We start from the raw sequence: 26,553 nt of genomic DNA on the forward strand, positions 1-26,553 counted from the left end.
CGTTATAAGGTTATCGCGAAGTAATTTAGTAAGACGACTTTGTTACATGTACATTATAAAGATATTCCACTATTTTGAAGAAAAAAAAACTGAATCCTTATAGGATCGTGTCTGCCTGTCACAGCCAATTAGCTCGAAACTACTTGACCTACATTAAGTTGAAATTGAGTACACATCAGAAACAGTAACAGGAGCACCAGTTTACTTGTTTTTGTTGTCTACAGGCGTTGGCGCACACCCTCCAAGGTCTAGGCCAGGATGAGGGCATGTACCAGCAGTACATCCCCCTGGCGATCCACCTCGCCGACGATTTCTTCCTCACCAACCCTTCTCGCGACGTCCAGCTGCTCATAGCGTGTTGTATCGCGGATGTATTGCGTGTGTACGCACCTGAAGCGCCGTATAAAGACCAGGAACAGGTATGTTACATAACATCCCACAGATAACTGAACTTAAGGGGGTAGGTATATCTGACGCTCTGTGCTGACGAGTCCCTCACCAACCCTTCTTGCGACGTCCAGCTGCTCATAGCGTGCTGTATCGCGTATGTGCTGTGTGTGTAGTGTACGCGCCTGAAGCAGGCGTGGCTCACTCCGCGATTTCGTTGCTTTGCTACAGGTAGCTAAAAGTACATCCGTTCCACACCAATTTTGGTGGCTAGCCATAAGCCGCGCGTGGCGCTGTCGCCACCTAGTGGCCATATCTGTGCTGATCGTAACAGACGCGTTTTGTTAGAGAGTGAGTCTTCTGTACCTAGTACTATTATTTATTTTGTGCCTGAAGGCCCTATGAAGACGACCAGGGATGTTACAGTCATAGTAGACCAACTTGTCGAGTATCCAACTTCCCATAGCAAGCCTTGATGCGTTGCTTGTATGCCCATGAATATTTCAAGATAACGCCATTGTCTACTTCTGGTATCGTAGATAAATTTAGAATCGTCAAAGCGGACTTTTCCATTAAAATTACGATATTGTAAAAAGTACTTTAGACATGAGATTAAAACTGATGTTTATCCACAGGTGAAGACAATATTCCTGTTCCTAATCAACCAGCTGCAAGGTCTCAGGGACCCGAAGGACCCGGCCTTCAAACGCTACTTCTACCTGCTCGAGAACCTTGCCTACGTCAAGTCGTTCAACATGTGCTTCGAGTTGGAAGACTGCCAGGAGATATTCTGCGCTCTCTTCTCGCTCATGTTCAAGATTGTCAAGTGAGTAGACCGATAGCTAGGTCTTCAACTGTTTGAGAATCTGGCTTATGTCTATTTGTTCACCACGTGTTTAGAGTTTGAAGACTGCCAGGAGATATTCTGCGCTCTCTTCTCGCTCATGTTCAAGATTGTCAAGTGAGTAGACCGATAGCTACATCTTCAACTGTTCGAGAATCTGGCTTATGTCTATTTGTTCACCACGTGTTTAGAGTTTGAAGACTGCCAGGAGATATTCTGCGCTCTCTTCTCGCTCATGATCAAGATTGTCAAGTGAGTAGACCGATAGCTAGGTCTTCAACTGTTTGAGAATCTGGCTTATGTCTATTTGTTCACCACGTGTTTCAAGCTGGAAGACTGCCAGGAGATATTCTGCGCGCTGTTTTCGCTTATGTTCAAGATTGTCAAGTGAGCTGACTGATATCTGTGTATTTTGAATGTAGACAAATTTGATAGAAGTGTGTGTGCAAACGTTTTCCCATACCTTATATGTGTACAGTTGTACATATTCGCCATAATTTGTGAAGTAAGGCAGTGCGGCCAAGGCACGTCCACACTGGCCGTTTTGTGCGTGACTAAATTGCCTCGCGCGTATGCTCACTCTGTGTGGACTCGGCCAATGTCTGACAATGTTACTTCGGATAAATTTTATATTTTTAATTTTGAGGCGTGTTGTATACATTTATAATGCTGACTTTAAAATGCTAGTTACTTGTCGTTGTAAAGCGGTCAGTAAACACTTTTTTTTGGAACCTTAAAAGGCCTTTTTTATCTGGAAAACATTAACGAAACTTAAAACATCCTTTATTTTGACAGCACGGAGCACTCGTCCAAAGTGAAATCGTTCATGCTGGACGTTCTGTGCCCGCTCATCACGGAGTCGGATGTGGTCTCCAACGAGCTGCTGAACGTGATCCTCATGAACCTGGTCGAGCCGAACAAGCGCGAGCGGAAGCACGCGTACGCGCTCGCCAAGGAGCTGATCAGCAAGACGAGCGAGACTCTAGAACCTTATATACAGGCGGTATGTTACTTATAACTAAAGTTTCATGTTACAAAGTGAAATCGTTCATGCTGGACGTCCTGTGCTCGCTCATCACCGAGTCTGATGTGGTCTCCAACGAGCTGCTGAACGTGATCCTCATGAACCTGGTCGAGCCGAACAAGCGCGAGCGGAAGCACGCGTACGCGCTCGCCAAGGAGCTGATCAGCAAGACGAGCGAGACTCTAGAACCTTATATACAGGCGGTATGTTACTTATAACTAAAGTTTCATGTTACAAAGTGAAATCCTTCATGCTGGACGTCCTGTGCCCGCTCATCACGGAGTCGGATGTGGTCTCCAACGAGCTGCTGAACGTGATCCTCATGAACCTGGTCGAGCCGAACAAGCGGAAGCACGCGTACGCGCTCGCCAAGGAGCTGATCAGCAAGACGAGCGAGACTCTAGAACCTTATATACAGGCGGTATGTTACTTATAACTAAAGTTTCATGTTACAAAGTGAAATCGTTCATGCTGGACGTGCTGTGCCCGCTCATCACAGAGTCTGACGTGGTCTCCAACGAGCTGCTGAACGTGATCCTCATGAACCTGGTCGAGCCGAACAAGCGTGAGCGCCAAGGAGCTGATCAGCAAGACGAGCGAGACTCTAGAACCTTATATACAGGCGGTGAGTTACACATGCTGTCCTAAAGGTTCATGTTACAAAGTGAAATCGTTCATGCTGGACGTTCTGGTCGAGCCGAACAAGCGTGAGCGAAAGCACGCGTACGCGCTCGCCAAGGAGCTGATCAGCAAGACGAGCGAGACTAGAACCTTATATACAGGCGGTGAGTTACCCTTAAGTTTATAAAGTGTAGTTGCATGCCTTAACACATTCATTGCCACCCGGCCAAACAGGACATCAGCAGCAGGCCACAAAACATTCTTCATATAAATCTGTAGTACCACGATCCCGACTATCGGGTCGTCCGGCCTATGAACGAAATCATAAAATACCCGATAGTCGGGATTTCAGCACTGAATGTGTTAAGGTACTCGATGGCTCGTATAATACTGATTGGAGTCCTCCATTGGGAAGTGGACATTGACAGTATCAGGTCTACTCTAAAAACAGAATATTCTACAAAGTTTCTTTCAGTAGCCGCTTTGGTAAGATTTTAAATGAGATGTTCAATTCCCTTGGAGGATATAATCAAACGGAGACGCCATGTCTGTAATTTTCTGTACACAACAGTCTGCCGATTTTTGCGGGGGAGGGGAACGTCAAATGTATGCGTAACGTAAAAATAGCCATGTCAGATAAACGTCAGTCCATACATTGTGTATGACCGTTGGCCGCCTATTTTCGACAGAGGGGAAAGCCTGTTAATGGCTACTCCGTTTAGTTGTATCCTCCAAGTCAATTCCAAACAGTCTTGTGGCATCGAATATTATAAAGAACACGGGTTTTGGCACACTTGATGGTCATTTTGAATTTCTAAGAATATTAGAATTTCGTTTAGCCTTTGATATATACGAGATACAAGTATTAACGCTTTTAAACTGGGTTATCACCCTAAACAAATTATTATTTCAAATTGTAGGGTATGTCAAGATTAGAAACTCAATTTATTAAAATTATTTTCTCTTTTACAGTTCTTCAACCACGTCCTAATCCTCGGAAAAGAAGAGAAAACCCTGCTCATCTTCTCCAAAGTGTACGAGCTTATCTATGAACTGAACCAGTGCTGCCCCTCCATCCTCATCGCCGTGCTGCCCCAGCTCGAGTGCAAGCTCAAATCCGCTCAGTTCCAGGAGAGACTCAGCGCTGTAGCGCTACTTGCTAGAATGTTCTCCGAACCCGGCTCAGGACTTGCCAAGCAATATCCAGCCTTGTGGCGAGCGTTCCTAGGACGCTTTAATGATATAGCAGTCCCGATTCGAATCAAATGTGTCCAGTATTGCATGCACTTCTTAGTGCACCACCCGGACTTGAGAAAAGACATAACGGAGACATTGAAAATGAGACAGCATGATGCTCATGAACAGGTTAGGTATGAAGTCGTCATGGCCATAATAGCAACAGCACAGAGAGACTTCCAAGCTGTAGCTGAATCGGAAGACCTACTCCATTTTGTTAGAGAGCGAACTCTGGATAAAAAATTCAAAATCCGCAAAGAAGCCATGTCGGGTCTAGCTATGATTTACAGAAAATTTTTGACTGAGGAAAGCGTGCCGCCGGCTACAGAAAAAGCCGTACAATGGATTAAAGACAAAATCCTCCACGGATATTACATGACCGCTCTAGAAGACAGATTGCTCGTTGAAAGACTGCTGAACACCTCTCTCGTTCCTTACACTCTGCCGCCCCAAGTTAGAATGAAGAAGCTATACTATCTCATGTCAAATGTCGACGCGAACGCAACTAAAGCGTTTATAGAACTTCAGAAACATCAGTTAGCGGTGCGTCGTACGGTCGCGGAATGGGTAGAGTTACACAGGAAACCACCGACACCAGCGGTGCAAAAGGAATTGATCGCTAAGGTCTTACACATAAGCTCCAAATTCCTGCCGGAGTCGGTTAAGGCACAGGAGTTCTTGAATAAGTTCTCGGCGCATATGAAACAGGCGCCCGAGCTGCTGCAGGGTATGGAGATGATACTGAACCCTAATGTTAGCTGCGAAGTGTGTGTTCGTACAACGGTAAGTTTTTGGCATTTCTTTCCAAAAATGCATTACTTTTTTTCAAAATTGTGTTGTGTTATGTTGCTTGTCCATGGGCGACGATGACCGCTTCCCATCAGGCGGCTCGTCTGCTGGTTTGCTATCACATATAACTTATAGTATCTATGGGTGGTGTTCCATCTGTCCAATATCTTTGCTTCTCACATTTTGCTTAATGAGAGTGAGACGCAATGACATTGGACAAAGAAATTGGAGACGTGGAATATACCACCCTTAGCTATGTAATTAGTTTGATTTTTTCGTGGGAGACTATTTATATAGACTGTCAAGCCGGATATGTTAGTAGCAATGTAAAGCAAACTAAAGTGTGGTATCCCGAGGAAACGAACAAAAAGCAGCAATGTACATCGAACAACGATGAAATGTAAACAAAACAGTTCCACAGATATAAATGACACGCGATTTTCGAACAATTCAAATGTAGTGTTGCTAGCCCGCGATTTTTCAAATTTGCCGCCTTTTCTACTGACTAGATTTTCTTGACCAAGTTATAATAACATTTATATTTGTCAGTCGAACGTGCTAAAGAAACTCGGCCAGCCAGTAATGACCAACCTGTACTACAACACCGTGAAGATGCTCCTCGAACGCGTCAGCTCCGTCATGATTGACCACGAGGCCCTGCTCATCCTCGTCGGTTACGTAGAGGGCGCCTGTAGGGGCTCTGATGACTCCATCGCCGAGGAGTGCGGTATGTAACACAAGTGTCCGCTAGATGTCGTTGAAACGACCGGAGTGTTTTCTACATCGCGCTAACGATGTGACAACGTAGAATTCACAACTATCGAGGGTAGGGTTTCCGTGATGATCAACCACGAGGCCCTGCTCATCCTCGTCGGTTACGTAGAGGGCGCTTGCAGGGGCTCTGATGACTCCATCGCCGAGGAGTGCGGTATGTAACACAATTGTCCGCTAGATGTCGCTGACACGACCGGAGTGTTTTCTACATCGCGCTAACGATGTGACAACGTAGAATTTACAACTAGCGAGGGTAGGGTTTCTGTGATGATGGACCATGAGGCCCTGCTCATCCTCGTCGGTTACGTAGAGGGCGCTTGTCGAGGCTCTGATGACTCCATCGCCGAGGAGTGCGGTATGTACCGCTAGATGTCGCTGAAACGACCAGAGTGTTTTCTACATCGCGCTAACGATGTGTCAACGTCAGTGAAAGCATATAACTGGAAACCGCCTTTGGGAACATTACCGTTCAAATTCTCGGGCCAAATTAGCACACATACACAATTACGCCTACATTTAAATAAGACGATAAGTTTACAGAGCCTGTCTCTATTACACTAACGTACACAGCTAAGTGTAGATGAAATGCATATAATGTCAATAACTACCAATCAGCGACATTAATCCGCTAATAACCTTCTTACTGTACGTACTGGCCGCTGAGAGTTCGCGGTTCATATTTGATTAGAATATGACTTGGACAGGGATAGGTTTATGCCATACATTGAAGAACCAGTCAAATAATTCACGTATAATAATTTAATGCAGATTAAAACATAACTAGTTAAAATGTTGTCATAAAATTAAATGACATACATTGAAGAACCAGTCAAATAATTCACGTATAATAATTTAATGCAGATTAAAACATAACTAGTTAAAATGTTGTTATAAAATTAAATGACAGACTAACTCAACATAATTAAATATTCATTGTTGTATAAATGTATTCCGCTATAATAAGTAGTTTGTATATTTTATTATCAATCTGTATGGCAGTGCGAAGTCACGTTCAGAGCCCGTACCATGAGTCACTGACAGTGTCAAAACTGACATTTACGCTATCGAGAACGTAATTTACTTTCTATACATCTCGTTTGCACTAATATGCGAGTACGAGCGAGATGTATAGAAAGTAAATTACGTTCTCAACGGCGTTTATGTCAGTGCCAAACTGATGGTAGCTGTACTGGTATAGTCTGTCCGTTTTTCTAAGATCAAGTACGCCATAGTAAATGTATGGCGAACTTGATCTTAGAAATCGGACAGGCTATACAGCCTGCAAAATTTACATGAGTACACGAATCGGGTCAAAAACATTTGAACAGGCGGAGTCACAATAAATCCCCACTTTCAGTTCTAATGGAAATATTTTATATGTATATAGCCGGTCAAGCAAGTTTGTCAGTAGAAAAAGGCGCAAAATTTTGTATGGGACCATAACCGTTCGCGCGCTTACATTTTCTAAATTTGCCGCTCTTTTCTACTGACGGAAATGGCTTGAGAGAGAACCTACATATATGTGACAGTAGAGGCTGGATTCAAATGATCAACATTTTCAGATAATGTGTGTATTTGTTAAATTAATTCAGTGAAAGCGTGATAGAAAAAAATGTATCTACATATAGGAGACCGGGTATGATTATCTCACGGGTTATCTCATGGATAGAACATAATATTCTAGATATCTTGCCAGGCATCCACTCAATTTCATGTATCTCTAATTGGACAGCTTTTTTCCATAGTTCTCTGCGAATAGCATCTTGTGGGAATCTGAATGGAAAGTAATGTAAAATGACAATACCAAATTTGATTATTAATTTGAAATAACTAGGTAGTTTTTTTATAGTTCCATCTCATGAAATAAAAAAGGAAAATACAAATCTGTAAGAAGGAATTTATTACTACATTTATAATTATATAGAAAACACCTAAACCAAACATAAATTAATAAAATAGTCTACTTCATTTGGCATAAAACCATCCCTATTATCCTCGCAATTTAAAAAGTCGTATGTTGTTATGAAAGTCGTATGCAGTTATTACGTTTTAGCTTAGCACGATAGTATTGAAAAAATGTCGTCATGTTTATTCCAAATTTTACCTGAAGATATCTGTTTACTACAAGTGAAAAGTGATTCCACTGTCCTTGATATGAACTAAAATAACTTCTGCACCACTTCACGACACATGAAGACATTTTTAATTACAAAAAAACGTAGTTTTTATAAACCAATTTAGCCATCCGTCACTGACTGTCATCTCGGCCGAACTGAAGTTGCCAATCGAACAGTCTGTAAGCACCGCCTACAATCGAATACTTTACGTTGGGTCATAATTGAGCGGACAGAATACTTCCATGGTTTATATGCGTTCACTGGTCAACGTAGAATTTACAACTATCCGAGGGTAGGATTTCCGTCATGATCGACCATGAGGCCCTGCTCATCCTCGTCGGTTACGTAGAGGGCGCTTGTCGGGGCTCTGATGACTCCATCGCCGAGGAGTGCGGTATGTAACGCAATTGTCCGCTAGATGTCGCTGACACGACCGGAGTGTTTTCTACATCGCGCTAACGATGTGTCAACGTAGAATTCACAACTATCGAGGGTAGGGTTACCGTCATGATCGACCACGAGGCCCTGCTCATCCTCGTCGGTTACGTAGAGGGCGCCTGCAGGGGATCTGATGATTCCATCGCCGAGGAGTGCGGTATGTAACGCAATTGACCGCTAGATGTCGCTAAAACGACCGGAGTGTTTTCTACATCGCGCTAACTATGTGTCAACGTGGAATGCATAAGTAACTAGGGCTATGGGGTTAGCCGGTCGAAGTTTAGAAGATGGCACCATTATAGCTTGCCCTGTTAATCCCTAGAATTGTGACATATTTTTGTTTTTTTAATGCCCTGGATGCCTGCCCTTTAAGCCAAATCTCATAGAACAAGAGGCAAGCTATGATGGTGCCATCTATGCAAACCTTTGACAGTTGCCAACCCTATTGTCGGTAGGTATGAACCCTCATCTAAGAAATATATGTCTGTCAAGGTTTTTCCTGCCCCTCTGCAGACGAGATTATGTAAGCAAGGTGATAATTTAAGGGCCCTGATGCTAAGGGTTTATGGCTGGGCCAATAAATTTGAATATAGATAAGTAGTTTATTTACTGATTACACGCTTTATTTTTCAGGCACAACACAAAAAGTGGCAGCGGAGCGCGGCCTGAAGCTCCTGGTGATGCTGTCCTTCGTGTTTCCGGCGCACTTCTTACACTCTGACGTGTTGGAACGACTCACAGCTCTCCTGGAGCACGAGGATGAAACCGTGGCGCCGCATATTCTAGCCGCGCTCACGTTCCTTGGGAAATACCGCCCGCTGAGTGAGTAGCTTGTCTAATCGTGCGCTAGATGGCGTTGAAGCGGCCGACGCGATCTCTACATCGCGCTAACGATGTGTCGACGTAGAAGGCGTAAGTATTGAGGAAGCTCTTATTCATGCTGTCCTTCTTACACTCTGACGTGTTGGAACGACTCACAGCTCTCCTGGAGCACGAGGATGAAACCGTGGCGCCGCATATTCTAGCCGCGCTCACGTTCTTTGGGAAATACCGCCCGCTGAGTGAGTAGCCTGCCTAATCGTCCGCTAGATAGCGTTGAAGCGGCCGACGCGATTTCTACATCGCGCTAACGATGTGTCGACGTAGAATGCGTAAGTATTGACGTCGCTCAGTTGAAGAGGAAGCTCTTATTCATGCTGTCCTTCTTACACTCAGACGTGTTGGAACGACTTACAGCTCTACCTGGAACACCAGGATGAAACCGTGGCGCCGCATATTCTAGCCGCGCTCACGTTCCTTGGGAAATACCGCCCGCTGAGTAGCCTGCCTAATCGTGCCCTAGATGGCGCTGTACCGCCCGAGGCGATTTCTACATCGCGCTAACGATGTGTCGACGTAGAATACGTAAGTATTGAGGTCGCTCAGTTGAAGAGGAAGGAAGCTCTTATTCATGCTGTCCTTCTTGCACTCGGACGTGTTGGAACGACTCACAGCTTAGCGATGTGACGAGTCTACTTTTTTTCAATTCGAATCATTCGAATTGATTCGGCCGCTGATTCGAATTCAAAATCGAGTTGACTCGACTCGACGATTCGCGTGGTTCGCGACAAGGTCACAGGCACAGGCGCGGAGCGAGTTGAGACGGCGAGTTACGCGGCAGTTGTTGTAAAAAGAACCTTCAGGGCACGAAATTAAGGTTTATTTTTGAATGGCCATACTAGCAGTGAACTTGAGTTGGGATACTTGGGATGGCGAATCAAGCGGCAGTTGTTGTAAAAAGAACCTTCGGGTCATGGAATTAAGGTTTATTTTTGAATGGTCATAGTACCAACTCGAGTTGAGACGGCGAATCGAGCGGCAGTTGTTGTAAAAAGAGCCTTCGGGGTACGGTTTTAAGGTTTATTTTTGAATGGCCTTAGTAGCAGTGTGATAGCGTTGACTCTGCTCGGCGAGTTGGCGAATTGGTGATTCATTCGTCGAGTTAGCTAGTGGTCGAGTTGATTCGAATTGCCAATAGTCTTGATTCGAATTAACTCATCTGTAAGCTGATTCGAATTATTCGAATCAGATAACTCGACTCGCCCATCGCTATGTCACAGCTCTCCTGGAACACCAGGATGAAACCGTGGCGCCGCATATTCTAGCCGCGCTCACGTTCCTTGGGAAATACCGCCCGCTGAGTGAGTAGCTTGTCTAATCGTGCGCTAGATGGCGTTGAAGCGGCCGACGCGATCTCTACATCGCGCTAACGATGTGTCGACGTAGAAGGCGTAAGTATTGAGGAAGCTCTTATTCATGCTGTCCTTCTTACTCTGACGTGTTGGAACGACTCACAGCTCTCCTGGGGCACGAGGATGAAACCGTGGCGCCGCATATTCTAGCCACGCTCACGTTCCTTGGGAAATACCGCCCGTTGAGTGAGTAGCTTGCCTAATCGTTCGCTAGATGGCGTTGAAGCGGCCGACGCGATTTCTACATCGCGCTAACGATGTGTCGACGTAGAATGCGTAAGTATTGAGGTCGCTCAGTAGAAGAGAAGAGGAAGCTATTATTTGTGCTGTCCTTCTCACACTCGGACGTGCTGGAACGACTCACAGCCCTCCTGGAACACGAGTATGAAACTGTGGCGCCGCATATTCTAGCCGCGCTCACGTTCTTTGGGAAATACCGCCCGCTGAGTGAGTAACCTGCCTAATCGTCCGCTAGATGGCGCTATAAACTCGATAAGACTATAGTTTTATTCTTTTACACTTACTACTTACTAAATAAGTAATAATTGTATTTGTTAACAGGCGAGGCGTGTCCATCTTTGTTCCCGCGACTGATCTCGCTGTGCAAGGCTTACGCGGAAGTCGGCACGCCCAAACAGGCCAAGAATGCTGTCAGGTAATCTCATAAGTCAGGTTTTTTGACGGACACCTTTTCATACAATTACGCCATGACACTTTAACATGTAAATTTTTTCTCAGATGTCTATTCGTGAACGTCCCGGAGCAGCGGTCTGCCATCTTCACCGAGATCCTGGAGACGCTCAAGGGCACGCTGACCCCCCACTCGGAGCACTACCGCACCGCCATAGTGACGCTCGGACACATCGCCCACAACATGCCGGACAGCTTCCCGCTGCACATTAAGAACATCGTCTCCAGAAAGGTTGGTCTTGCTCTATGTTTTTAGCATTTTGTGGTAAAAAATGTACATAATTAAGTCGTATTTACATAAGAAAATAGCTATTTTTTAACAAGCAGATACGTTTGCAACTATACTACATTTTTTTTATAAAAGAAAAAATGGAAAAAATATGGTTCTGGATTTAAATTGGCGGGTCCTGCCGGAAGCGTAATTTTTTTCATTCTTTCCTTTAATATTAAAAAAAGAAAATAGCTACTAAAAGACGCACTCGACAAAAAAAATCCAGTTGGGTCTTGTCTATTAAGTTGCCACAATATGACTCATACTTTAATACTCCTCATATTTAAGAGCTTGGCTCTTTGCGGTGCAATAGACGCCCCGTTTTTACGGTTCTCGGGCGGGTATTTCTAGAGATGAGAGATTTCTTTTGTCGTTAACCGACTTAAGAAAAACTCAGTTTCTGAATTAGTCGCAATGTTTGGTCTGTTTTCTTGGTTTTCCCGCTTAATAAAGAAAATGCCACCTCTCATTAAGTGACCCACCATTTTGTCCTGTTTATTTTCAATTTTATACTTAGTTTAAACAAACTATGTAACCTCAGGGATTGCACTCAAATGGAAGCGAAAAAACTACTTTTCATACTGCTGCACTCACAAAATTATGCCGAGACAGAAGCCATATTTGACAGGATCTAGTTTCAATATTGTGTCTAGGGTTAGCTTTAGTTTGTAGTTAAGATTACTATTCGTAAGTAGTTTCTTACTAAATGTTAGACTAAATGTAACAGCTCCGATATTTAATTGTAATTTGGTTCCCCGCGATACAGGCATTGCCTAGTGCGGAGACCCCTGGTATATCTGTAACCTATTGCTGAAATAAATGATCTTTATTCTTTATTCTATTCTAGTTTGTGTCTAAATCGCATGGTGTTTCTCTAGATCGTGAAGGAACTCCTAGTCCGCGAGGGCGGTGGCGGGCCGCACGCGCCGGACGAGGAGTGGTGCGCCGAGGAGGAACTGCCCGAAGAGACGCGCTGCAAACTCGAGGGGCTCAAGTGCATGGCGCGCTGGCTGCTCGGGCTCAAGCGGGACGAGCTGTCCGCGCAGAAGACCTTCCGCATGCTCAACGCGTTCATAGTGCACAAGGGGGACCTACTGCAGGTATATACAGGAGGAACTGCCCGAGGAGACGCGCTGCAAACTCGAGGGGCTCAAGTGCATGGCGCGCTGGCTGCTCGGGCTCAAGCGGGACGAGCTGTCCGCGCAGAAGATCTTCCGCATGCTCAACGCGTTCATAGTGCACAAGGGGGACCTACTGCAGGTATATACAGGAGGAACTGCCCGAGGTGACGCGATGCAAGCTCGAGGGGCTCAAGTGCATGGCGCGCTGGCTGCTCGGGCTCAAGCGGGACGAGCTGTCCGCGCAGAAGATCTTCCGCATGCTCAACGCGTTCATAGTGCACAAGGGGGACCTACTGCAGGTATATACAGGAGGAACTGCCCGAGGTGACGCGATGCAAGCTCGAGGGGCTCAAGTGCATGGCGCGCTGGCTGCTCGGGCTCAAGCGGGACGAGCTGTCCGCGCAGAAGACCTTCCGCATGCTCAACGCGTTCATAGTGCACAAGGGGGACCTACTGCAGGTATATACAGGAGGAACTGCCCGAGGAGACGCGCTGCAAACTCGAGGGGCTCAAGTGCATGGCGCGCTGGCTGCTCGGGCTCAAGCGGGACGAGCTGTCCGCGCAGAAGATCTTCCGCATGCTCAACGCGTTCATAGTGCACAAGGGGGACCTACTGCAGGTATATACAGGAGGAACTGCCCGAGGTGACGCGATGCAAGCTCGAGGGGCTCAAGTGCATGGCGCGCTGGCTGCTCGGGCTCAAGCGGGACGAGCTGTCCGCGCAGAAGATCTTCCGCATGCTCAACGCGTTCATAGTGCACAAGGGGGACCTACTGCAGGTATATACAGGAGGAACTGCCCGAGGTGACGCGATGCAAGCTCGAGGGGCTCAAGTGCATGGCGCGCTGGCTGCTCGGGCTCAAGCGGGACGAGCTGTCCGCGCAGAAGACCTTCCGCATGCTCAACGCGTTCATAGTGCACAAGGGGGACCTACTGCAGGTATATACAGGAGGAACTGCCCGAAGAGACGCGCTGCAAACTCGAGGGGCTCAAGTGCATGGCGCGCTGGCTGCTCGGGCTCAAGCGGGACGAGCTGTCCGCGCAGAAGACCTTCCGCATGCTCAACGCGTTCATAGTGCACAAGGGGGACCTACTGCAGGTATATACAGGAGGAACTGCCCGAAGAGACGCGCTGCAAACTCGAGGGGCTCAAGTGCATGGCGCGCTGGCTGCTCGGGCTCAAGCGGGACGAGCTGTCCGCGCAGAAGACCTTCCGCATGCTCAACGCGTTCATAGTGCACAAGGGGGACCTACTGCAGGTATATACAGGAGGAACTGCCCGAAGAGACGCGCTGCAAACTCGAGGGGCTCAAGTGCATGGCGCGCTGGCTGCTCGGGCTCAAGCGGGACGAGCTGTCCGCGCAGAAGACCTTCCGCATGCTCAACGCGTTCATAGTGCACAAGGGGGACCTACTGCAGGTATATACAGGAGGAACTGCCCGAGGAAACGCGATGCAAGCTCGAGGGGCTCAAGTGCATGGCGCGCTGGCTGCTCGGGCTCAAGCGGGACGAGCTGTCCGCGCAGAAGACCTTCCGCATGCTCAACGCGTTCATAGTGCACAAGGGGGACCTACTGCAGGTATTATATATACTCCAAGACGATTTAGGTGGATACCACACTGGATGCGATTCGCATGTGCGAGTGCAAACATGAATAACGCCATTAATCAGCGACCCCTAATTTGCCTAATCTCTGTATTAATGCCCTATTGATGTCCACAGCAAAACCAGCTGTCGAAGGCCGAGATGGCGTGGCTGCGGCTAGGCGCGGGCGCCGCCATGCTGAAGATATGCGAACAGAAGGGCGTCGGCGACCAGTACACCGCCGAGCAGTTCTACAACCTCAGCCATCTCATGATCGTGAGTCTATCATACCGCCTTACTGTACAACACTATACAAAACCAGCTGTCGAAGGCCGAGATGGCGTGGCTGCGGCTAGGCGCGGGCGCCGCCATGCTGAAGATATGCGAACAGAAGGGCGTCGGCGACCAGTACACCGCCGAGCAGTTCTACAACCTCAGCCATCTCATGATCGTGAGTCTATCATACCGCCTTACTGTACAACACTATACAAAACCAGCTGTCGAAGGCCGAGATGGCGTGGCTGCGGCTAGGCGCGGGCGCCGCCATGCTGAAAATATGCGAACAGAAGGGCGTCGGCGACCAGTACACCGCCGAGCAGTTCTACAACCTCAGCCATCTCATGATCGTGAGTCTATCATACCGCCTTACTGTACAACACTATACAAAACCAGCTGTCGAAGGCCGAGATGGCGTGGCTGCGGCTAGGCGCGGGCGCCGCCATGCTGAAGATATGCGAACAGAAGGGCGTCGGCGACCAGTACACCGCCGAGCAGTTCTACAACCTCAGCCATCTCATGATCGTGAGTCTATCCTATAACGGCCTCCGTAGCCTAGTCGGTAGTGACCCAGCCTAGCTATTTAGATGCGATAGTCTCTAAATATGGCTTAGATATTGTAATTCTAAAACAAACTTTCTTTTCAGGACCCCGTGCCACAAGTCAGAGAGGCGTTTGCAGCGAAACTACATAAAGGACTTTCAAAGGTTTAATTTTTATTGTATTATTTCCTTTATTTATTTACAATCACAGTTATGTCTTTGCCTGTTTCATGTCTTGATGTTTTTTGTCCAGGGTATTCCGAACAAGTGCCTGCCGCTGGACTTCATGGGCATGTACGCGCTGGGCGGGCGCGAGCCGGAGCGGCGCCTGCGCGCGCTCGTGCGCCAGTACATGCTGGCCGACGTGGTGCGCCGCCGCGAGTACATACGCAACATCACCGTCGGCACCAAGGGTCAGTGCCGGACTATTACACGTAGAGTACACGGTACATGCTGGCCGACGTGGTGCGCCGCCGCGAGTACATACGCAACATCACCGTCGGCACCAAGGGTCAGTGCCGGACTATTACACGTAGAGTACACGGTACATGCTGGCCGACGTGGTGCGCCGCCGCGAGTACATACGCAACATCACCGTCGGCACCAAGGGTCAGTGCCGGACTATTACACGTAGAGTACACGGTACATGCTGGCCGACGTGGTGCGCCGCCGCGAGTACATACGCAACATCACCGTCGGCACCAAGGGTCAGTGCCGGACTATTACACGTAGAGTACACGGTACATGCTGGCCGACGTGGTGCGCCGCCGCGAGTACATACGCAACATCACCGTCGGCACCAAGGGTCAGTGCCGGACTATTACACGTAGAGTACACGGTACATGCTGGCCGACGTGGTGCGCCGCCGCGAGTACATACGCAACATCACCGTCGGCACCAAGGGTCAGTGCCGGACTATTACACGTAGAGTACACGGTACATGCTGGCCGACGTGGTGCGCCGCCGCGAGTACATACGCAACATCACCGTCGGCACCAAGGGTCAGTGCCGGACTATTACACGTAGAGTACACGGTACATGCTGGCCGACGTGGTGCGCCGCCGCGAGTACATACGCAACATCACCGTCGGCACCAAGGGTCAGTGCCGGACTATTACACGTAGAGTACACGGTACATGCTGGCCGACGTGGTGCGCCGCCGCGAGTACATACGCAACATCACCGTCGGCACCAAGGGTCAGTGCCGGACTATTACACGTAGAGTACACGGTACATGCTGGCCGACGTGGTGCGCCGCCGCGAGTACATACGCAACATCACCGTCGGCACCAAGGGTCAGTGCCGGACTATTACACGTAGAGTACACGGTACATGCTGGCCGACGTGGTGCGCCGCCGCGAGTACATACGCAACATCACCGTCGGCACCAAGGGTCAGTGCCCAGTGGCTAGTGCCCGGACTATTACATATAGTATATAGTTAGTCAAACCAATTTGTCAGTCAGTAAGGACCAGGAAAACTATACTCATCCTTTTCTTTTGGGTGCTAGTACTAGTGTAAGACAAATATAGTATGATTCTCTATGTGTATGTTTGAAATGAGACAGTCTTTTGACAAACTATAATGCTAAACTACTCGTTCCAAGGGTTCCGTACGTAGGTTTTCCTGTTATCTATAGGTAAAAACTATTTTGTAAAAAAAATCCAAATTTTAGACTCAGTAGTTTATTTGAGATTCTTACAATAAGCTCTTTCATTTAATATAATAACACCATATAGTTTGAAAAACTTTATTTTTTAATTTTCTCATTTACCCCCCAAAAATGGCCTCCATATTTAAAATTCATTTATTTACGTTACATGTCCATCTTTGGGTCACACACTTACATATATATACTGAGAAAATAGTCTGTGACAGACGGACGGACAGACAGACAGACGCACGAGTGATCCTATTAGGGTTCCGTTTTTTCCTTTTGAGGTACGGAACCCTAAAAAACGAACTATACCCTAACCCTTTGAACGCTACGCGTATATTGACGACTTTGGCGGATAAAGGGTTAACAATGTTTACATTCAGTTTGAAAGACACAATTCATCAATTTATTAGGTACGTACGCCAAGACCAGAGGTAGTATAATAGAGGTACGCATTTGTACGGATTATGTTTTGTCCACGTAATGTCATACATTCAAGGTAATATTCCAATGGACCTGGAACCCTCAATTATTTTAAATAGCAACTGATTTAAAATGAAGTAACACATTGTTACAAAAAATCGACATCAACAATTTGTTTGCTATATTATAAATAAATTTTTTAACAAGCAGATACATCCACGAGCGATATTCCAAATTGTATAAGGAAAAAATGCAACTTGAGACTCCGGTGCCGGTAAAAGATGTAATCGTCTTTCGGTAGATGTCGCTATACGCCACCCCAGAGGCGTGTATGCATAAAGGAAGGAATGGAAAGATTTGCGATGTCCTGGTAGGCTTCCGTAGCTCAATTGGTTAAGATCAACACACGGAATGTGGAGGATCCGGGTTCAAGTCCTGCCGGAAGCGTAACTTTTTCAATTTTTTCCTTTAATATAAAATTTAAAATATATTATGTTTTGTAATGTTACAGTGGAACGCGCGGTGTCTCAGCTGCCACACATCCTGCCCGACTACATGCTAGTGTTCGCCGTGCCGGTCCTCACACACGACCCCTTCTTTGACACGTATGACAACGTGGCGCAGCTTAAGGTATACCATATTTATTTATATTATATTATTTTAAGGTTCACCAACAGTTATTATTTATTAACATTGAAACCTACATCTATACAAACTTAAATAACATGCTGAATGTATAACTAATTACTGGTAAACACCACATGCAATAATTAAAAAAGCAATTTAAAAAAACAGTCAACAACAAAGCTGACACATTTGAACACACATATTCACTTAGGCACCTGACATGTCTTATGCTTAGGTGACTAAGAAATAACCCTTATATTAAGCTTAGAATACATTTAATTCCACTTTTAAACACAACTTTGGGAACAAATCAAATTATTTTATTAAATATTTTGATTTGTGTTTTTTAAGTAGGTAGTCACACTACGATATATAAATTATAAACTGAAATAGATGTCATATATTAAAGAAAATGTGACGAAGCCCTCCAGTGGTGAATGCCGGAAAAAAAACCAATGCGTTTTCTAAAAATGAATTGACATCACCTCTTTACGTACTGAAATATCCCTCACAATGGTATAAATCATATTGCAATGGCATTAGTAGATCAGGAGCAACTAACAAGTTTCGGATCAGCCCTCGTATTTTACTAGATTTTGTTATAAAATCATCCCAATCAGGGATGTTGCGGATGCGGATGCGGATGCGGATTTTTAAAGGCTCACATCCGCGGATGCGGATGTCAAGATAGTACCATAAAAAATGTCAAATATTACATTTTAGTAATTTTTATTTCAAAAAACCGGCCAAGTGCGAGTCGGACTCGCGTTCCAAGGGTTCCGTACATTAAGTCCCACTCACGCTTGACTGCTCATTTCTAATAGGTTTTTTGGTTAATGACTAAATTACCTAGCAGTCTAGCACTTACGCCGATGCTAAGACGTTCCTGTACCGACCTGTTCCACATCCGCATCCGCATTAAATCCGCATCGATTTTATGCGGATGCGGATGCGGATATTCGCAACATCCCTGATCCCAATTCATCATGTGTTCTGTGTTTACAGGTGATGAAGCAGTGCATATGGTTCGTGCTGGAGCCTCTGATCACCCGCAACGACTTTTACTGCTACGGGTTCTACAAGAGCCTCGTCGAGCGGATGAAGAACCACAAAGACGCCCTGCACGAGTCTGACGACAACTACAACTACGTAAGTTTTTATATAAATCCGCAAGTTATATTATTTTGATTGTCACGATCACGCAATATAGGCTATATACAGGGTGGATTTTCTTTTTGGGTCAGTGAGGGCAGCTACCAGATCCCGTGCTGCTACGAGAAAACGGTCTAAGAAGACCTTCCCTCGATTTCAAATTAATGAAGATTGGCTTTTACAGATTTTGGAAAAAACATACAGGGTGCGAGAAAAAGGTCATTTTTGACAAACTTTTTTTTTGATGCCAATCGATCCCATTCCTATTAAGGATCAAAAGCTTATATGGAACCAAAAAAAATTTCCGGCTAGAAAAGCCACAAATCGAGGAAAACTTTTCCCATACAATTGGTATGAAGATGAAAACTTTTATTTTTCACATGCTGTTTTTGTATGCCAATCGATTTCATTCCTATCCAGTATCAATAGTTTCCTAGGGGTCAACTTACGGTAATGTACTAAAAAGCCACAAATTAATAAAAACTTTTTCCATACATTTACTATGGGGAAAATGTGAAATGTTATTCTCAATTTTCTATCTCGCCATCAGTCCTACATCAATGTCTTCATACAGTATTATGGTCCTTAAATGTAACAGGACTGATTGGCCAGATAGAAAAATGTGAATTAAATTTCACGTTTTCTCCATAGTAAATGTATGGAAAAAGTTTTCTTTAATTCGTGGCTTTTTAGTACATTACCGTAAGTTGACCCCAAAGAAACTATTGATACTAGATAGGAATGGAATCGATTGGCATACAAAAATAGCATGTGAAAAATAAAAGTTTTCATCTTCATACAAATTGTATGGGAAAAGTTTTCCTCGATTTGTGGCTTTTCTAGCCGGAAATTTTTTTTTGGTTCCATACAAGCTTTTGATCCTTAATAGGAATGGGATCGATTGGCATCAAAAAAAAAGTTTGTCAAAAATGACCTTTTTCTCGCACCCTGTATGTTTTTTCCAAAATCTGTAAAAGCCAATCTTCATTAATTTGAAATCGAGGGAAGGTCTTCTTAGACCGTTTTCTCGTAGCAGCACGGGATCTGGTAGCTGCCCTCACTGACCCAAAAAGAAAATCCACCCTGTATATATACCAATCGTCTCGATGCGGAAAATCGCATGAGATTACAAATACCTACTCTTTATTGCAAATCTCAATAAAAATAAAACAAAACAAAAAGAAACCAGAAACACAAGCAGAGGTAAACAACAGGCGATACAATATTTTGATTAAGGCGGAAGAACTGATTCCAGGCTGGGATTTTGAAAGGCAGATTGATGTAATTAGGTTCTCCGGTATATTACGGCCAGATGCATCTAGTTCTAACCGGCCGCCTTAGGGGCTGTTCATAAATTACGTCATTTATTTTTGACCTCATAAAAAAATCATCCAAAAATCATGCTTCGAATGACCCCGTTTCCTCCTACGTCATGCTACCATCATCCGATGTCCAGACCCCCCCCCCCCCCAATTTGAAATGACGTAATTTATGAATAGTCGAACGAGCGAGCGAAGCGAAGTGAAGTTCTTACATTCAACTTGGAGCACACGGCTGGCTAGGGGCACGTCCCGGCATTTCGATGTTTTTAAGCTGAACTATCAGATGATAGTTTGATACACAATAACTTAAGTAAATTTGTTCTAATTTAAATGAAATTGGGTAAACGTGTAGTTGAGGGCATTATATTTTAGTCATTAAATTATGAGCAGGCTCGATCAAGGGGTGATTGAGCTAGACGAGCTTAGAAGGCTAAAAAGCTATTTGTGATGGGTCTTGCTATTCTGGACATCTTTTTTGCAAGAAAGTATGGTCGAGTTTGGTATCAAATGAAAGTGCTCGGCTTACACATTTATAATATAGTTTTTAAATTTACAATTTTAAAATAACGATCTAACATTTTGGCGAACCGCGAGTTCTCAGTTCGGGGCGAACTACTAGTTTAATAAATAATGAAATGTGTGTGTTTCAGAAAATGTGGGCGATCTGCGACCTGGCCATGTCCGTGATCTGGGCGCGCTCGGCCAGCTTCGAGCTGCGCGACTTCCCCTCGGACGCGCGCATCCCCACCATGTACTTCGCGCCGCAGAACGAGTTCTTCGTCAACACGCGCGTCTTCCTCCCGCCAGAGCTGCAGGTACGAGTACATACACACTTACGATCTGCGACCTGGCCATGTCCGTGATCTGGGCGCGCTCGGCCAGCTTCGAGCTGCGCGACTTCCCCTCGGACGCGCGCATCCCCACCATGTACTTCGCGCCGCAGAACGAGTTCTTCGTCAACACGCGCGTCTTCCTCCCGCCAGAGCTGCAGGTACGAGTACATACACACTTACGATCTGCGACCTGGCCATGTCCGTGATCTGGGCGCGCTCGGCCAGCTTCGAGCTGCGCGACTTCCCCTCGGACGCGCGCATCCCCACCATGTACTTCGCGCCGCAGAACGAGTTCTTCGTCAACACGCGCGTCTTCCTCCCGCCAGAGCTGCAGGTATAGTTTGTGTAGCATATGATACCAAAGATGCATACCACCACGACGAGCAGAATATTTGTGGTATTTATACTCTTAACCACCTCGGCGCTGTTGCTGGAGCCCCCGGCAGCAGTCTGGGCTATAACGACCTCTTCTTTTGTTTGCGAAGACCCCATCTTCGTTCCACACTTATAATTTCATATTTGCAATGAGTCCCATGTCGAGCACCGTCTTTAATTTTGTTTTTCACAGCCAAAGATTTAGTCCTTGATAAATAAATGTAACACTTTCGCGCGCGGTAGTCACGGTCGCGGACGTCGCGATAGGCAGCGCGCAAAGCGCTGCGATGGCAGGATCGCCATATGAGGATGGATGTCGGGAGGTGTATTGACACAACCAGATTCTAAATAAGACTACTCTTTATTCATAAGATCATTGATTATATAGCATTGAAATACACGTATATAAGCATGTATAGTTCTATACACTACAGCTTTCTAATAGACCCCGAAGGCTAATCCTATTGTCTATTGTTAAGAAAAACCGCTCGTGCCACGTGCCACAACCACCTGCATAAAAAATCGGTACTTCGGTTACTGAGTGCCGGCGAGTCGAACGCTACAGAACCAGTCTAAAATGTGTCATCGAGATGCGTAACAAAGGCGCGTTATCGGAGAGCGCACCTACACTGGTTTTTTTAGCGTTGGACTAGCCCGCGCTCAGGTGCCAAATAGAATAATTAGGACCCTTTTTTGCAGGTAAGTAGCACGTGCGGTTTTACTGAACAATAGACAATAGGATTAGCCTTCGGGGTCTATTAGAAAGCTACAAACTATATACGAGTACATACACACTTACGGTCATAAACGGCTGCTTAATCAGTTGATGATCGTCGTTTGTCCCTATCTGTCGTTGTGCCATAGATAGGGACAAACTACGATCATCAGCTGATTAACTTAGCAGCAATGATATTATATAACCATAGATAGGTTATACTCATACTTGAGGAGCACAAAAAATACTTCCATATTGATTTCTGTGCCTACGAAGAAATTTGTTATTTTTTATTAGTTTTCTCATTACAATCATCTTTGTCACACTCGTTGTTAAACATAAAGTCGTTTCTTTCTCTTTCGGTGTGCGGGAGCTCGTTAGCACGTGCACATTTCTCGCTTGTCCAGCCGCGTCTAAAGGAAACTTGTCCAATTTGTCACAAGTTAAGCGCTTCAATTTTGGAACGCCTATAACCTATCTTGAGTTATAAATCATTGCTTAGCAGACGTTTATGAATATGGGACATTTTATTTAAAGTTGTCCCCTACACTTTTTTTTAATTTATGAATTTCTGTTATTTCTACTCAGAATCACGAGCTCTTTCTACCCTAATAGGAGAAAAAAGTGTCCCAAGGTTTTTTCCCCATAGACTTTGTATGGCGGTCACGGAATGGAAAGATCGAAAAATTTATGGAAATTTGTAAAAATATTGTAGGGGACAACTTTAAATAAAATATATCTCTCTCGTCCAATGATGTTCCTTATGACAGTTCATTTTTATAGGGATGAGCCGTCACGTAAAATGTTTGTAGATATTTTTTGGAAGATCGGTAGACATGTTGCTACGCGTCGCGTAACGTGCGAGCGAGCAAGAACATTGCAGTAGTAGAGGAGGTAGGGGACCTCCCCCTCCTGAATACTCTTGATTTACAAGGGGGTGCCCGACAGTGTTGGCCGAAACGTTAATGCAATTGAAAATGTTGGCCATAAACCATTATAAATTGAACCGTAAACTGTAATCGTCCGTTACGGTTTAAGGTTCAATTTATAATGGTTAATGGCCAACATTTTCAATTGCATTAACGTTTCGGCCAACACTGGTGCCCGAGGCTCCCGACTGCGCAATGGTCCCCTACCTCCCCTCCCTTAAGCTTTGGATTCCTCCGAAAACGGTGCCGTCATATTACGGCCGCTATATAGCGTTGACTGACGTCACTAGAACGTTGTCTATGTAAACAAGATGGCGCGGTTTCCTAGACGGCGTTACGTTACGTTGATTGTCAACGTAACGTAAGATGACGGCCGTCATGACGGTGTCGATAGTTTCGTGAACGTTTTATTAGATAGCGGTGACGCCATTTTGAATAAATGACACGAGATTTGAATAAATGATTCGGTACTATGATTATTTTCCTCTTCTGATGATATTTCATCCTCCAAGTAAATTATAGATGATCAAGCAAATCTTGTCAGTAGGAAAAGGCGCGAAATTCAAATTTTCTATGGGACGTTATCCCATCGCGCCTACATTTTTCAAATTTGCCGCTTTGACCTTGGTGGATGACGGTGTGTTATGACGCCGTGGTACTTTCCACATGTCGCCACCGTAAAGACGGCCGTCTTTTGCGGCCGCTATATGACGGCCGTCATATGACGGCACCGTTTTCGGAGGAATCCAAAGCTTTACGATCACGACTCATCCGTCCGGCGATAAGTTTCAATCTGCTGGACTTTTCTGAGGACCCGACACCGAAGTGTCAAAACTGAAATAGAACTTTATGCATGTGCACGTAGGTCTATGTTGCTCTGTGGTATGTGACCGATTAATCCTGTGCTGATATATCCGTCATTGGCGTCCAAAAGGTTTATGTAACACACACACATACATATACATACATCTTTATAAAGCAGAGTTGGCTGTCCCGCAATTATATGGCGGAGGGCTAAATTTTGTATGTAGATAGATCTTTATTGTACAACCGTGTTACAGAGTTGTTAAATAGTAGTTACATGTGAGTTTCAACGGTAACCCAACTCAGTTATACAATGCACACTTAAAACTAACTTAAAACTAAGAAACACATAACTATTGTACACATACATAGCATGTATGAATTATTGATATTAATATTATTCAAAGAAATCCTTGAGAGAATAGAATTCATTCTTTATAAGCCATTTTTTTAAACTACGCATAAACTCTATGTCATCTAACATTTTTAATTCGTCTGGAAGCCGATTAAAGACGCGAATGGCAGTAATATATGTGCTTTTATCGTAAGTTTTATTATTGACTAGAGGCAGTTTTAAGTTATACTTATATTGAGAGCGAAGGTTGTCGCGGAGGGAAGCTAATGTTGTAAAATAATTCTTGTTGCTCTTAAGAGATTTACAGAGTTCGTATATATATATGCCAGTTAAGGTTAGAAAACCTTTGTCCCTGAAAACATTTTGCAGTGATTGTCTGTAGTTCATACGATAGATAGTTCTTATGCACCTCTTTTGCAAAATACATATACTGGGGTAATTCCGTAGATGTTCAGTCAACATTTATTTTGCATTTTATTCTGCCACCATCCTATGCCGATTAAACTTATATCGCATCGTTTCCAGTTCCAGCCGAAAAAGCCGATGCCTGCGGAGTCTGCGCCGCGCGGCAAGAAGCGCTCGCGGCCCGCCACCGACAACATCGACACCAACGACGTCGAGGTAACACACACTACTTACTCAATATTTATAACTTGCTAAGTGTAAGGCCTGAGTGGACGCTCGAAGCGGAGCGTTCGGCGGGGCGTGCAGCGTGGCTGTGGGCTCACGCGTGATGTGAGCAGCGTGCACTAAGGCCGCCCCTATACGCTTGCATTTGTTTAACATGCACGCCACACGCCCCGCCCCGCTGCACGCCCAACTCGCCTTATACTAACCAATTCAAAATTCGACTCCTTAGATAGCCTCAATAGTAGCTGAACCTTCAACGTTAGTTTTTAATTAACAGGTGGTTATTAGCCGTTACCTTTAAACACTCAAAATAAGGTTAATATTTACTTGTGATCCATACAGAGGCTGCGGTGAAAAGCATTTATTTTCGGATTTAAAAATATAATATGTGAAATATATTCCTGCCAAATTTGATGAAAATAATACTTGGATTATTGTCTAACAAACATAGAATGCCCTTCTGTCACCCCTGGTTGACCCTAAGATCTCGCTCTGCTCGGATACTGAAATATCAACTTCAAAACATAGTATCGTAACAAGACATGCCGGCAATAGATATTCATACAACATAAGAATTGCCAGCCGAACGTACGAGGGAAACGAGGCCGTTTAGTATCACGAGGCTGGCTATTCCCTATTGCGAGCCTCTAGTACTATTCTCCAAAATACGAACTATATTTATTAGGAATTTGATAAATTCCATGGAACAAATGAGACCCTGTAGCGTGTACCGTTCTGTTCCAAGCTCCCTCCGCGCTCGGGCAGCCTGGACGCGCGTGCACCACCCGGGGTCATTGACCTCAAGGTAACCCGTGCCCTGCGACTGCACTCTGTGTTGCATAGTGTCATGGTTGCCTGTCATACATATTTCAGATTTTTGTTTCTTGCAATGTAGTGAATCTGCTTTTGATGGATCCGTAAACTTACTTTTATGATTTGTTAATTAATCTTTTACATCAACTTCTGTAGCCTTACCATGAGTTTGACACAGATATATTCGCTAGCGTGTGCGTAACTTGCGACGCATCTCGCTCGTACTGGCATATTAGTGCAAGCGAAATGTGTAAAAAGTAAATTACGCAGATGTTAGCGAATTTGTCAATGTCAAACTCGTGGTACGGCGGCTCCTGGTGTCGATAAAAGAAAGTCTTATATTTTGTTTTGCCTTTTTTGTAAATGTAGTATTGTTTTGTATGGACAAAAGTTCTTGGTCCAAATAATTTACCATACAAAACCATAGATGTTATAGTGATATGGAAACGAAAAAAAAGCATGGATTTGTAAATATTAATTTCAAGTAGAGCTGTTATAGTTTATTGTACGTTTCATTTCTTGCATGTAATATTATTCATGTCGATATTTCTCGTGAAAAATGAAATCAAATTAATCATATAAGTATCTTATCATTATAGTCAGAGCTAAATCAGTATTCTCTTTTCGTACTTAATTTTTTATAAATAAAATAAAAAATAAACGAATTTCTAAGTTTACTTTAATGATGTAAGAAAAACCAATATTGAAGCTCATAATTTGATCATATTATATTGTTATACAGCCGGGGGCAGGTTCAATTACAATTTTATCGTTGTTATATCGGAACCCTATAGTAGGAAATTCCTACTAGGAATAATCTCGGTATCAAATTATCACCGTAACATGATGTTTTCAGCCATCGGAGGCGTCCGACACGCAGATCCAGCTGCCAGGGCTCGAGCAGCCGCCGGAGACGGACGTCGACGAACCGCCCGGCAAGCGACCCAACTCCGAGTGAACCACTACCAACAAG

General features: G+C 44.9%; 1 protein-coding gene across 1 annotated transcript in view; it reads left to right on the forward strand.

Annotated features, from left to right (window-relative positions):
• The window catches only part of LOC134657854 (sister chromatid cohesion protein PDS5 homolog B), a 42,208-nt gene extending 15,655 nt beyond the window's left edge, over positions 1–26,553 (forward strand). The window contains exons 3-19 of the mRNA XM_063513432.1: positions 225–419; positions 1,023–1,213; positions 2,027–2,234; positions 3,849–4,895; positions 5,451–5,628; positions 8,864–9,052; positions 11,023–11,116; positions 11,200–11,383; positions 12,301–12,522; positions 14,266–14,403; positions 15,051–15,110; positions 15,199–15,358; positions 17,537–17,655; positions 18,658–18,801; positions 20,777–20,941; positions 24,663–24,758; positions 26,437–26,553. Coding sequence (XP_063369502.1) covers positions 225–419; positions 1,023–1,213; positions 2,027–2,234; positions 3,849–4,895; positions 5,451–5,628; positions 8,864–9,052; positions 11,023–11,116; positions 11,200–11,383; positions 12,301–12,522; positions 14,266–14,403; positions 15,051–15,110; positions 15,199–15,358; positions 17,537–17,655; positions 18,658–18,801; positions 20,777–20,941; positions 24,663–24,758; positions 26,437–26,538 — 3,492 coding nt within the window. The 3' untranslated portion in view covers positions 26,539–26,553. The remainder of the gene's footprint in view (positions 1–224; positions 420–1,022; positions 1,214–2,026; positions 2,235–3,848; positions 4,896–5,450; positions 5,629–8,863; positions 9,053–11,022; positions 11,117–11,199; positions 11,384–12,300; positions 12,523–14,265; positions 14,404–15,050; positions 15,111–15,198; positions 15,359–17,536; positions 17,656–18,657; positions 18,802–20,776; positions 20,942–24,662; positions 24,759–26,436) is intronic.

Source organism: Cydia amplana, chromosome 21, assembly GCF_948474715.1.
Source record: "Cydia amplana chromosome 21, ilCydAmpl1.1, whole genome shotgun sequence".
NCBI lineage: Eukaryota > Metazoa > Arthropoda > Insecta > Lepidoptera > Tortricidae > Cydia > Cydia amplana.